Source organism: Hippopotamus amphibius, chromosome 4 (genome assembly GCF_030028045.1).
Source record: "Hippopotamus amphibius kiboko isolate mHipAmp2 chromosome 4, mHipAmp2.hap2, whole genome shotgun sequence".
Lineage (NCBI taxonomy): Eukaryota > Metazoa > Chordata > Mammalia > Artiodactyla > Hippopotamidae > Hippopotamus > Hippopotamus amphibius.
In genome coordinates this window covers 15633469-15647907 of record NC_080189.1, presented here as the reverse complement: position 1 = coordinate 15647907, position 14439 = coordinate 15633469, and the positions used below count along the sequence as shown (strand labels likewise).

General features: G+C 48.9%; 1 protein-coding gene across 1 annotated transcript in view; it reads right to left on the bottom strand.

Moving 5' to 3' along the window:
- KIAA1549 (KIAA1549 ortholog) overlaps positions 1–10513 on the bottom strand; it is a 127383-nt gene extending 116870 nt beyond the window's left edge. The window contains exon 1 of the mRNA XM_057733258.1: positions 9483–10513. Coding sequence (XP_057589241.1) covers positions 9483–10488 — 1006 coding nt within the window. The 5' untranslated portion in view covers positions 10489–10513. The remainder of the gene's footprint in view (positions 1–9482) is intronic.
- Between the last annotated feature and the right edge of the window lie 3926 nt (positions 10514–14439).

Genomic DNA, 14439 nt, shown 5'->3' with positions numbered 1-14439 from the left:
AGACTCTATTCAGCAACTTTGTCTCCTGACAGATTCTTTTCTTGCGAAATTAAATTAGATGATGTCTTCTATGATGCACAGAAGGCACTCAACCAACGGCAGCTGAGTGAAAGAGTGAGTAGGTGAAGAGAGGATTTGGGCACATGCTGTGGCCTCTCTCTAGTTCACATCCACACTCCATCACTTACTAACATGGGCAGGTGATTTACCCTTCCCAGTTCTCAGCATTTGTTATTTTCTTCTTGGTACGTTTCTGTATGTTCTAAATTGTCTAAAATAAACATGTCATTTTATAATTAAAAAAAGAAAACAATTTAAAAAAACAAAAAAGACTGTATTCAGGCCTAGGATGAAAACTCCAACCCCTCCCTAAAGCCCCCTTCCCCATCCCATCCTCCATCTACTGGCTTTCTCAACAATACTGGTGAGGTGAGATGAGAGGTGAAAGGTGAGGTGAGGAGTGAGGTATGAGGTGAGGTGAGAGGTGAAAGGTGAGGTAAGAGATAGTGTAAGGTGAAAAGTGAGGTGAGAAGTGAGGGATAAGGAATAAGGTGAGGTAAGGTGAGGTGAGGTAAGGTGAGGGGAGGTAAGAGGTGGGAGGTAAGAGGTGAAAGGTGAGGTGAGAGATAAAGTGTAAGGTGAAAGGTAAGGTAAGAAGAAAGGGGTGGGGTGAGGTGAGGTGAAGCAGTCCTGAGGCTGAGAGGCCTGGAGATCCCCAATGGCGCCACAGAGCCAAGTGCAGGAAATGTGACTGCTGTCCTAGCCACCAGCCGCCGACGTGCCCCCATCAGATCTGGCCTCTGAGGGTCTGCAGAGGCCCTTCCATCCCAGCCTGTCACCTGCCTCAGCCAGCATGTTCCCACTGCAAGCACCTGTGCTGTGCTCCTGCCCTGCCCCCAGGCCACTGTGGCTCCCAGCTCTGACAAATGTTCATTCTTGCTACCTGACCAGCTAGTTCCTACTCAGCCTCGCTTTAGTTTTTCTTAATAATTGAAGTTTTTAAGAACCCATATAACATACAATTTACCATGTTAACCATTTCTAAGTTTACAGCTAAGTAGCGTCTGGTAATAGTCACATTGTTATACAGCCCATCTCCAGAACTCTTTTCATCTTGCAAAACTGAAACTCTGCACCCACTGCACACTAACTCCCCCTTCCCTCCTCTGCTCAGCCCGTGGCAGGCACCATGCTACCTTCTGTCTCCGTGATTCTGACAACTCTAGATACCGCACACAAGTGGAGTCATACAGTTTCTGTCTTTCTGTAACTGTCTTACTTCACTCAGCATTCATGTCAAGGATCATCCACGTTGTAGCCTGTGTGAGAACTTCCCTCTTTTGTGAGAAGGAATAATAACTCCCTCGTATGGAGAGACCGCATTTTGTTTATGTCTGTTGATGGACACTTGAATGGCTTCCACCTTCACCTCACTTTTGACACCTGTTTGCTTCAACTGCCTCCAGGTGCGTGCGTAATCCTCGGTGGTCACCGCCGAGATCGGTGCAGGGCAACCCAGGGCTGGACGCAAGGCCTGCAAACACGCCCAGGCTGAGGGCAAATACGGAGCAGGAGCAGTGCTCTGAGCTACAGGTCCGGCCAGACAGACGCCAGCCCAGTTCCCAACCTGCTGCTGCTCCTTCCCTCCGTTTTCCCAACCAACTTGAATCCTGAATTTTTATGAGTCAAAGACCCCACTAACAGACAACAACCAAAACTCTTAGAAATACACCCAACCTCAAGGAGACAACTGCCTAGGCCAGAGCTTCTCACGCCTGAGTGTGAAGACCCGTCGCCAAGGCAGGCCCGTAAAAGGTACGTTCAGTAGATGCCGGGCGGGACCTGGGCGCAGGCCTTTCTAACACGCCCGCGGGTGCTGCCGGGGCTGCTGCAGGCACCACACCTGCGGGAGCAAAGGCCTAGCGCCCTCCCCTCCCCCACCCCAGCCCCGCTGCGCGCACACCTGGCCCCTGGGCCTGACCCACGCTCCCCGGAAGCTGGCTGCAGGGGGCGGTTTGTGATGTGTGTGGGAGAGGCTTCCCCCTTTGAAGACGCCCCGGCGGGATTTTCCCAGCGTTTCCAGCAGCCCTCAGGCTGTCTGGCTCCAAAGTTAATCCCAGCACCCAAGACCACGGGGACGAAGGGCTCCTTCCACAGGCCCCGGCGCGAGAACAAACAAAGGAGCGGCGAGAGTTCCCCAGGGACTCCGCAGGGCCGGGAGCAGGAGCCCCCCCAAGCCCTGACCTCCCGCCGAGACGTGCCACCCACCCCTCAGGACACCGTCACCCGCTCGCGGTCGGCCGAGGCCCTGGGCCGCTAGGGCCGCAGGAAAGGCACGCGGAGAGCGCCCGCCGCCGAGCCCGCGCGCTGCCCGCCATCCGTGCGCTCGCCTCCTCTCCACTTCCGCCGGAAACCAGGGTGTCCTCAGGCCCCCCAGGCCCTCTCACACCTGCCTTCTGCCCAGAAGCGGGGCTCGTCCGCCGTCCCCCGAAACGGTCGGTCACCGCCGCCCAGCCCATCTCTGCCCCCTCTCGCCTCACCTCTCACCTCTCAACTTACACTTTACGTCTCCCCTCACCTCCTGCTTCTCCTTCCACTCTTCCCTGGGGCCCATCGCCTCCAAACCCCCCAGAGCCTCCGCTGCCGCCCTCACGGCCGCCCCTTCCAGCCACGTCTCCTCCTGCAGCCCACCCCGTGCTGGCCGCTTCCTCCCCGGCCCCGGGGCCCCCACTTGCCGCTCCCCCTTCACCTCCCCTGACTTGCTGCCTTATTTCACTCCCTGAGCAGACACGGCCCTCTGGCAGCGGCCGCCGGTCACCGCGAAGCACATCCTGGAATTGAAAAGCTGCCTCTCTGCGGCTGAGCCTCGATCTGAGGAGGGCAAACCTCAGGCGTCAAATCCTATCACTTCCCCCTCTTGTTGGCCCTTTTCAGCACCAGCGTTTGAATACTCTACACCCACTGGGTCCACCTTCTCATGAGTCCCAATATCCTGCATCCTCGCTCCCACCCCTCATCATAAACCACGTACTGAGAGCCCAGGCTGTGGATTCGGACTTGAAGGAGCATGAAAACCACAGGAGTCCCCACGGGTGTTTAAGCAACAAGAAAGGGACGTGACCTGATCTGTTTCTAAAAGGACCTCCAGCTGAAGGGGGAGGATGAACTGGCTGGAGCAAGAGCAGCAACGGGACAAAAGATGGTGGGAAGCTTGAGCAGGGGCGGTGGCGGTGGTGATGGAGAGAAGGGTGGACAGAAGAATAAAGAGCTGCTTCCTCCCTCATCAGGGCAGTCACTTCCCATCATTCACTGAGGGCCCAGCTCGCCGTCCTCTCACCTCAATCCTGGCGAATTCAGCATCCACAGATTATTCACCCTGAGCCTGCATTCACGGTCCACTCCAACAACTGACTCCCGCAGCCACACCCCAGTGCTGGGTCCTTAACCAAGACCAACACCAGCGTAGATCCACTTCTGAAACCTCAATCCCTCCAATCCTCCCCCCACCTCACTGCTAACACCTCGCTGCTAACACGGCTAGCTCTGGGATCTTACCTGGACCCCCTTTCTCAGTCCTTCCCCCACTGCCCCATCCCCTGTTTCCCTTCCTTCCTCATTCAGCACAGACTCCGTGCCGTGTCATCCCGACCACGTCTTAACAGATCCCTCCACTCCCCTTGGCCCTTCACCACATCTGCCCAAGATTCCCAACCCTGACCCAAGCCAACCGCCCATCCTCCCTGGCCACACACCGCTGCTCAGATGCTACAGGACAAATGGCATCACGTGCACTGGCAACACTACAGATTTCTCTCATCACCTTAGGCTTCACTCCCAACCTTCCACCAGTCCTCTCCGATTCCTTCTCCCATTATTTCTCCCCCACACTCCCTATGTTGAGCCTGCCTGCCTGCAGGAACTTCTTCACTTTGGGGGAATTATCCTTCACTTTGGGGGAATTACTTCTACTTTCTTAAATTTTCAACCACTGTATCTTTACTGATTCTTCCTTGAAGCCTATAAACACGACCAAGTCTATACATGTTTTCAAAATCTCCATCAACCCCACACCACCATGAAGGTACAGGTGGCAGATCTGGTCACGTCATGTCCTTCTTGCTTAATCATCTGTAGGGCTCCCATGGTTCTCATGATCCTCCAAGTCTGAGTCCACAGCCTGTGCTCTCAGTACTAGGTTTATGAGGTGGGGTGGGAGTAGGGATCTAGGATGCAGGGGCTCATGAGAAAATGGACACAGTGGGTGTCCTGGGAGTGGGGATGCAGGAGGGAAAAGTGGAGGAGGATTTTTTTTTAAAGAATAATTGAATGCAATGGCCTTCAGTACCTCACTGGGCTAGAACATCTACAGGACAGTGACACTCACAAACATTCAGTAGAAGCAGGACAGTTGCTATAACAAATGCATTCCAAGGTATCCAACCTGTGGATCTAAAATATAAGAGCTAAAGGGAACTTAGAGATCATCTCAGCAACCCCTTATTACACTGATGAAATAATCCAGGAGTGGGTAACCTGTCCAGTCACACAGCAAGTCACTGGCTGAGAAGAGCACATTCAGGCTTGCTAACTCACAGTTCAATGTGCTTTCCAACAAATCATGCTGCCTAAGCACATGAGAGAGAAATCATGTCACTGTGAGCTGCAGATGAAAGGTGGGTGGTCACAACTTGGAAACAAATTAGATCAGTGAGAACAGCATCTTCCTATCTGGGAAAATCAACCTAGTGTAATTATAATTACAGTAATTAGCTGCCTCTAGCACCCACCGTACTGAGAGAAAACCTGTGGCTCCCAGGTCCCCGGTGACTTCACAACCCCTGGCAGGGTTCTGTTTTCAGAATTAAATGAGGCATTTCCTGACAAAGATGGCAGCAACTGTTCCCAGGGGGCCAGGAGGTGAGGATTTAAAATGATGTCCTCTATGCCCTTTGATTCTCAACCCAAAGACAACCAAGCAAACAAGGTATAACCAAAAACAGTTTCAACATCACAATTTTAAATCAATTGTTCTAACAGTGAAAAGACAACTGCATGATATTAAGTGGCATATCCCCAAAATGCCATTAACTTTCAATTAGGGGTTTACAGTATCTGGATCAGTGGTTCCAAAGGTGAAAGTGCCTAAAACTCAGCTGTGAACTTGTTAAAAAGGAAGATTCCCAGTTACTACCATCAAAGATTCTAATATAGGTCAAGCGTGAGCCGCAGAATGTAAATTTTTAACAAGCACCCCAACGTCAAGGGATGTTGATGACATAGGGGGTCTAGGGGTCACACCTTCAAAACATTTATTAAAGTCTTTGTTTACAGGATACTAAACCACTCGAAAAGTATAATAAATATTCACCTCAAAATGCTAATAATAAAGTAGTACATTACAATAAAGATTTAACGTCATTAAGCATAAATGCACTGAAGAAAAAGAAAAACAAAATGGCAGATTTTGCTAATCAAAATAATCAATTTCAAGATTATATAAAATTTAAAAGAAAATCCATTAGGAGGGGGAGAACACAACAAAAAGGAGGGGAAAAAACAGTTGCTATCTTTATATAAAGAAAATTTTAAATGTGTGTGTGTGTATATTACACATAAATAAGCAAAAACAGAAAATTTGGACTTCCCTGGTGGCTCAGTGGTTAAGAATCCACCGGCCAATGCAGGGAACACGGGTTCAAGCCCTCGTCCAGGAAGATCCCACATGCCGCGGAGCAACTAAGCCCGTGTGCCACAACAACTGAGCCTGCACTCTACAGCCCGCAAGCCACAACTATTGAGCCCAAGTGCCACAATTACTGAGGCCCACATGCCTAGAGCCAATGCTCTGCAACAAGAGAAGCCACAGCAATGAGAAGCCTGTGCACCACAACAAAGAGTAGCCCCCGCTCCCTGCAACTAGATAAAGCCCGCGCACAGCAAAGAAGATCCAATACAGCCAATAAATTAATTAATTAATTAATTAAAAATTTAAAAAAAAACAGAAAGTTCACAGAATACAAATACAAAGTAAACAAAAAATATTCAACTCAAAAGTAATAAAAATTAAAGGAATGTGTTACAAATTTACCTAACAAGAGTTTTAAAAACAAAATTCAATGCTGGTGATGAAGTGAAACAGTGAACTGCATAAAATCCCTGGGTTAATTTCAGCATTACAGCTTTACATAAAAAGTTGATTCATTCAACAACCACCTACTGAGACACGTATTAGGCACCCAGCACACTGAACAAAATATGCAAAGATCCAGCCTGGTGTATTTAAATTTAGATCTAAATTACATTCTAATTTCTCTTCTAGAAATGTATTCTAAAAAAAAAGCTCACACACAAAGAAATATAGACAACGCCTTACCTACATAGCTATTCATCATAGCATTACTTAATAACAGCAGAAAAAGCTGGAAATAATAAAAGAATAAGTAAATTATTAGGATGAAAATTGTTTTCAAACAATATTTAATGAATAGAGAAATAAATATTGAGTGAAAAAAGTAAATACATATAATTCAATATTCTTTTTTTAATGTTAACAAAGGAAAGACAAAACTATTTACAGTTTAGCTATAGGTTGTGGGATTATGAATACCTGTCTTCTTTACCTTCCAATAATTTCCAAAGTTATCAATTTCATAATAACAATTATTTTAAGAAAGACTTATCCCTGAATAAGATGAAGAAATGGGGCACAATCCTTTCTGTTTATAATGTGGATGTAGGAAAAGCACTCCATTAAAAAAAAAAAGTCCAAAATATTACAATTTGTTTCCACAACAGTGAACCATCAAGACCAAACTTATAAATGTTTACAAACAAAAAGAGCACAATCAAAATGCTGAATGAAATAGAAATAGACAAGAAATCAATAAAACATAGAAATTTAAATAAAGACTGAAATAAGGGGACCAACTGGAGGGTGGACTCCATTTAACAGAAGTTAACAAGGAAAGACAAACCCACGTAAGGAGACAAAAGTTTGCAGGCAGCCACAGAAGCAACTACAGCCTAACCTAGAACACCCAAGGCAGGAGTAAGACATGCCACTTCCTGACTAATACCACTTACTCTTCAGAAAGAGAACCACCACAGCAGGATTTGGCAAAGCCTCCCCCAGCCCCACTCTGATGGTGAAAATACAATACTCAGGACAAGGAGCCAGAGGGTCCTAGTGGCACAGAGACAAGACATGGGCTAAACAACTGAAATGCAGCATCTCCTCAGGATCACCGGCCACTTACCATGCCCAGCTATCCTACATTAGGAAGCCACCCTCTACCAATATCGCTCCTCTCAGCCTTCAAGTGGATCAGGGCCACCTTTACGAGGTCTTACCTAAGGAGCCCTTTCACTCTCTGCCTTTCCTGCCTGGGGACAGTCTGTGCAGGGGTCTGCACTTGCTTATGCGCTGCTTTGGGTCTCCAACTGAATCCCTGAGGACAGGCGCTGTGTCCTCCCCTTCTTCAGTTCCTATCCTATGACCCAGCCTAGAAGCAGCTGTGCAAACCAGAGGAGCCCAATACACCAACCAGTGAAAGGATGAAGTCTCTGTTTCCGTGATGTCAGCTCTAGAGCAGAAATATAATTTCAAGTCTCCAAGTTGAATATTTGTACTGGGGGCTAAGGGGGAACAGGAACAGACTTGTAAAGAAGAGAAAGTTATGGAAGGACAGTACAAACAGCTCCATTTATTTGAAATTTATCAAGAAAATTACTTATATTATCCACATCTGCAGCACATCCAGATGGCTGTGTTCACACGAGAAAGATGAACAGAGGTTATATGTATAGAGTCTGTAGTCAAACTAACCTAAACTCCTAAAGCCTTAGTTTTCTCATCTGTAAAATGACTGTGATTGGATTATGTATGTAAAATGGAGCACCTGGCACACAGCAAGCACTCAGTAAATGGGAACAATTAGCTTGCCATGTCCCACAGCAGATGAATCCATTAGTATCAGATGGGCTTTCTTTGTTGACTAAAGCCAAGAGCTCTTTTCATGATTATCTCTTCTCACGGAAAGTCCGGGGCCTCCGCTCCTCTGGACACACAGGCTAGAACACTCAGAGGCAGGACTGAGAACTGAGGGGCTGGGTCAGGCAAAGCTGTTTGTACTCTGTGTGCTGCCTGAAAGAGACCCATTTTGTCCCCCCAGCTCCGGTGTGATTCCCTGAGCAGGGTTCTACCCAGCTATGGGAAATCTATGAGGAGGTCTCAGGTGTGCATAAGTCCATGGGTTAACAGCTTTAAGGAGAACGGAAAAAAGATGACTCTGCACCAACTAGCCAGTGACCTTGAACAAGTCACTTCTCTGTGTCAGTTTCCTCTTCAATAAGAGGAGCAGCTCCATTCTGTGATCCCTTTAGTCCCTTCCTGTGCTTTTTCATCCCATCCTCTATATGGCACTGGTTATAATTCCGACAGTGAGGTCCAGGGACACCTTCAAATGTGTTCCATTTCCTTCCAAAGCCACTTGGCAGTCCTCTGGCACTGCTCCCATGAAAAGGGAGAATGTGGAGTTGCTTCCACGGCTTTGTGGTTTTGTTCAGCGTGCAGCAGTTCTGCACACTGCTCATCCACCTTTCCTGCCCCCAAAGTGGTCCAGGGTGTGTGTGCTGGGGCAGTCACTGGCTTGCAGCACGTCAGCTCAGAGATGGTTTCCAGACCATCCTGTGTGGATGCTCGGGGTGGACAAATAAACATTTCAGAGAAGCAATATGAATTAAATCATTTCCTCAACAACAAAACCCGTCTACATGCTTCTTCATAAATCATGCCTCTTAATTCCACGCTAACAGTCAGTAAACTGCATCTATTATAAAAACAACCCTTACTCCTTTCATGCCCTGACACTTAAGAATCACAATATTTTCACACTCTATTGTACCAACGCTTTTGCAGAAGTAACAGCAATAGCTATTTCCCTGGAAAGATCCATGGCCAGGGCGCTTTCCAAGAGATATTCTTTGAATGTTCTTTGTGTCCTGGTGCACTGGGGGACACGGCCAGCTGCCTGCATCTGGGGGACACAGGGCCATCCAGAGTAATGCAATACTGTTTGAAAGCACACACACCGAATGTACCCCTTCGCCCCGACAAAGTATTTCCAAAAATTTGATGTAACCACATTCATATAGCCATGCACAAATACAATTCCAGTGCCTGCGTTTTGCAGGGAAAATAAAGGCACGTTCTGAGAAGAAACCACCAGACCCGCCTCAGGCTCCCTGGATAACAGAAGAGCTTTGCAGACCTTTAGCGAGATTGGCCAGAATCCTCTTGCTTTTTAGTATTATTTTCTCCGTGCCTTTATCTGCTGGGCCCAACAAGAATGGAAAAGCATCTCAAGAAAGGAGGGCGAGGGAGCGGTGGAGAATAAAAGAGGATGGGCGGGGAAAGCCAGATTTTGAAAATAGCAGCAATAAAGGAAGGCAGGGTCGCGCCGGAGGGTCTCCGCGGTGCTTACCTGGGGCGCACGAGGCCGGCCGGGCCAGCAGCAGCAGCCAGAGGCCGGGGAGCAGCAGCCCCGAGCGGCGGCGGCGGCGGCGGCGGCGGGCGCGGCGGGCGGAAGGCCCGCGGCCGCTCGGCCCCGGGACCAGCGCGACCCCGGCGCGGGTCTTCCCCTCCATGGCCGCGCCTCGGCGTCGGCGCCGCGCCCCCGGCAGTCCCGGTTGGCGCCCCGGCCCGGCCTCGCGGCTCCGCGCTCTCAGGCCCGGGAGGGGCGGCCGCTGCGGCGGCGGCTGGGACGGCGCGCTGCGCACCGGCGCTGAGGGAGGCCGGCGAGGCGGGGGCGGGCCGGGGGCCGGAACCGCGGACGGACGGGGGCCGCCAGCCGCACGCCGGCCTCGCCGCTCCGCCCCCTTCGGAGCCTCCGAGCCGCTGCCCGGCAACGCGCGGGCCCGGGCGCGGGGAGGCGAGCACCACCTCCCGGCCGGCCGGGCTCCTGCCTGCGGGGCGGCCAGGCAGCGGGCGCGGGGCGCGGGCGCGCGGGGGCTGCGCTGCGCCGGGCCCGGGATCCGCCTCCCGGGAGGGGACGCGGGACACCTGGGTCCGGCCGCCGGCCGGCGCCGCCCCGACCCGCACCGAACACCGGGTCCCGCCGCCCTGGTGGCCCGGCGCGTCCCGCCCCTGGGGGCGCCCGGAGGGAGGGAGGCCCGCGAGGAGGGGTCAGAGCCGGAAAACCTGGCCAGCGCGAGCGCCGCGGGCTTCTCGCTCCTTCTCTGGCTCGAGTCTGTGCGGGGCAGCAGGTGTGAGTGGGGCGCCTGCGTTGGGAGGACAGCCTTCGAGGCTGCAGCGGGGACAAAGCAAAGGAAAGGTTGGGCTCCCTTCCCAAGAGCCCGACGTGCAGTAGAGGAGGCGAGAAAACGCGCACACATCTCTAAACAGCCTGTCTCGAGTCTAGAGGTCTTGCCTCCTGTCCAGGTCATTGGAAAACGAACATACAGGATGCTCTGGGCCTGGGAGATCCGCATAGCGCGCAGGTAGTAGGCCTGCAGGAGGTGCCTGTAGAATCGAATTGAAACAGAGCAGGAGAGAACCACGCACGTCCAGGCTTTTGAGGGAAAGCAACGCTCTTGGGAGGTGAAGAGAATGTCAGAGGATTAGCATTTTGGGGGGTAGAGTTGGGATGGGGGTGGGGAGGATCAGGAAAGTGAAGAAGGGAGTTAACATTTGTCAAGTACCTGCTGTGTGCCAGGCATCTAACTTCGAGGACACCTGGTGGATTAAAGGTCTTGGAACATGGAATTGGCAATTTTGGATCTTGGCATCCTACTGGAATGCTTGTACCGGTCAGGTTACGAAAGGTGTGAGTTGGGGACACTATTGTATCGCCCGGGAAGCTACAGTGGACAGTGGAAAATGTGAAGTATCCACATTGACAAAAGAATGCCTGTTGCTCTCCAGTCCTCTTTCCCTGCTAGGCCCGGCCTTGCAGCTCCAACCCAGCTAGGCTTCTTGCCTGGTGGTAAGATTATTGGAGAATCTGTAATAGCCCTTCCTCAGAATAAGGCTGAGGCACCTACCTGTAAGTACCTACCTGTTATTTTCAAAGAAGATAGTTGAGAGTAAAGGTTAAAGATAACTTTTGTTGATGTTCCTAATTTGTTTTGTACTTTTTAATGCCTTCTGATCATAAACAGCCCTTGTTCTTAGCAATTGATCTTCTCCCCTCACAGATAAAGGGCTTTGCATGCATACCTTACCTCCAGCTCATAATCTCCAGGTGAGTACCTACGTGGAGACACTGCCTGTCCAGGCATGTGTCCCTGGATACCATGGCCCTAGATCTTCATTTTCTGAATTCACCTCATTTGACCACACACCGCTGCCTTGGGGTGATTCTTAAATTGTCCTGTTATATCTTTTATGAATTTATGCTTTACCTCTCCAACCAAATTAATGTGAAGTTCAAAGGTGGTGTCATCCTGCTTAGGATTGCCCATAGCACCAGTCAACCCTCGTTATACAGTTGTTGATTTGAATCAGAGAATCCACCTGCCCAGTGAAGAGGCTCAACCTTTCAGATTTGGCCCCAGCCTCCAGGAGGTTCCCACCTACGCTAGAACCCAGGGTGTGAGAGGAAGGAGGTGCCCTCTCAGCCCATTCAAGGAAAATGAAATGTATGCCCAGCCGTTAAGAAGGGATTGACATCAGTTGGAAATAAAAATTGCAACTTCAATAGAAATGAGTCAAGGTCACCAACTCTGTAAGAGAAGTGAGATCCCTAGTGTCCCATCATTTCCCAGCTCTGAAGGCATAAAACTCAATGTTCCCTCTGCTAAGATTTAGAGCATTCTGCCTGAGAAAATCTCTCCCAGGCTCTGACCGTCCAGCTGGTAGGTTGTGTGACTTGAAGTCCAAGACAGACTGAGTGGTACAGGGTAGGGGTGTGTGTGTGTGTGTGTGTATACACATGTGCATATACATCCCCACATGTATAAGCACACACACCTATACATATTTGTGTCTGAGAAGGGATTAAGACAAGGTCTTAGGGCAGTCATACCAAATTATGCAGCAAATAAATCCAGCAACACTTCTGAGCACCATGACCTTTTAATACTGAGAGGGTGGGTGGGGCATGAATATAAAAGAAGATAAAAGGAGCAATTTTAGAGATTATCTCATACAATTCTCATTGTATAGATAAAGAAATAAGACAGAGAGGTTAGTTTATTAATCTAGGGTTTAACCACAACTGGAATTCTCATCTCCTGTATTCCAATAAAATATAACCTCTGGGTATAGAGGAAGAATTAGCCTGGGTCCTCAAATGGTTTACAGTCTGGTTTAGGGTGGAGGAGAGGTAAGATCAGGACTACTCTTAGAACTAGATACAATGGGCACCAGCTGTCAGGGGCCCCACTCTGGATCTCCTCAAAGTGCACTTCTTCCCACAGGACACCCCACGGGAGCCCACTTTCTCCCATGCTCAGGTACCAGGACCCCAGAGTCCCCTGCCCACTTGGCCCCAGGATCACTTCCAGGGCGTTAGTGGCCTCTTCCTTCCAAAGGCTGGGCGGACAGCTGGTGTGTCTGGTCCCAGGCGGCAGCCGGGGGTGGTTGTTTGCAGGGGTGGGGTGGAACTCAGACATGCAGGTAGGGTGAGATGAGCACATGAAGCCAAGGGCGGGAAGAGAAGGTGGAAAACTCCATATTGACATGGCAACTTGGCTGCCAGATCCCCTGCCCAGAATTTTAGGAGTCTAAGAATTCTGCCTGTTCTGCCTGGCCTATCGGTTCATTATGAAGGTATATCCGTCAAGGAGGGGAGGATAGACATATTTAATAGGTCGCTTGCTTAGCATGTAACCTTCTGATATTTCAGTGAATGGTGTGCAAGGCTCCATTTGCATTTTCAACCTGGTCCTCTCAATTCTTAGCAACGGGCCTGGATATGGATAGCAAGGGGAAGGAAAGACTGAAACTCAACACTTAGACAATGGCTGGAAGGCAATAGGGGATCTGGGGCTGGGAATCAGAACAGCTGAGTTCTGAGCTCTGCTCTGTCACTTAAAATTTTATCATCTTGGGCAGCAGGCTTATCCCACTCTCCAACCTCAGTCTTTCTCGTCTGATGACAGCCTGATTATGCCTACCTTGCCTAGCCGTGGGTTTGTTACAAGAATTATACAAAATAAATAGATGTCCATAAAGTTCATTCATTCAATTCAGTAAATATTTTATGAGCACTTACTCTGTACCAGGCACTGCAGTGGACACTGGAGATAGAACGGCAAACAAAACAAAGGCTTTTCCTCATGGAGCTTACATTCTAGAGAGGGGAAATGGGCAAGAATCAAATAAGTGAATATTCTGCTAATGACAGCCATGTGGAGAATAGTAAAGAGGGAGAGGATTATTGAGAGGGATAGAGTTACTGTGTCACATAGAGTGGTCGCGGTGATCAAGCCAATGAGGTGACGCTGAGCCATGGGGATAGCTGGGGAAGGGGGTTCCAGGCAGAGGCAGCAACTGTACAAAGTGAAGAAGAAGCGAGAACAGACTAAACATTCAGAAAATATTCACTGAGCCCCTGCTGAGTAAGTGCACCACAGAGCAGTGTAGTGAGTGATGAGCAGGATTAATTTGCTACAGTTTTTTCAAAGAGCTGCAAATCTTATAGGAAAAATAAGTTTAAAAAATAGCACAGGGAACTATATTCAATATCCTGTGATAAACCATAATGGAAAAGAATATGAAATAGAATGTACATATCAATATATATATAACTGAGTCACTTTGCTGTACAGCAGTAATTAATACAGCATTGTAATTCAACCATAATTCAATAAAAAATGAAAATAAAGTACCTTGTTTACATGGTTGTAATCATATGGCTGATATCTAGTTGCATTTATTGATTTTATATCACTTTTATGACCACCAGTGTAGTATGTGTTCACTCTAATATGTATGTGTTGAAAGTAGAAAAGTTGGCGGACATAAAGATCATAAAGAAAAATTGCAAATCAAAAAATAAATAAATAAAATTAAAAGTTTAAAAATAATTAAATTGCCAAATAGAACATGATAAATGTCAGAAGGAAGTTACAAAAGGTTCAAAGAAGAGAGAAATCATATTTGATAGGGATCAAGGAAAGCTTCATTGGGGAGTTGCTTATGAGCTGGGCCTTAGGGATCATTAAAGGATGAGGAGGATTTGCACAGGTAAGGGGACAGGACAGGTATTCCAGGTGGACGGAGCAGTATGAACAAGGACATCAAGCAGGAAAGCATGGGGTTTACCCAGCCAGTGAGCTGAGTTCACAACTCCAGCTGCATATTAGAATCATCTGGACTCTAGGAAACAAAACAAAAAAACACCCCCAGGTCCCATCTCAGACCACTTAAATGCAAATCTCTGCAGGTGAGGCGTGGGCAATCATGTCTTTAAAAAGTTCCCCAGGATTCTGAGATGC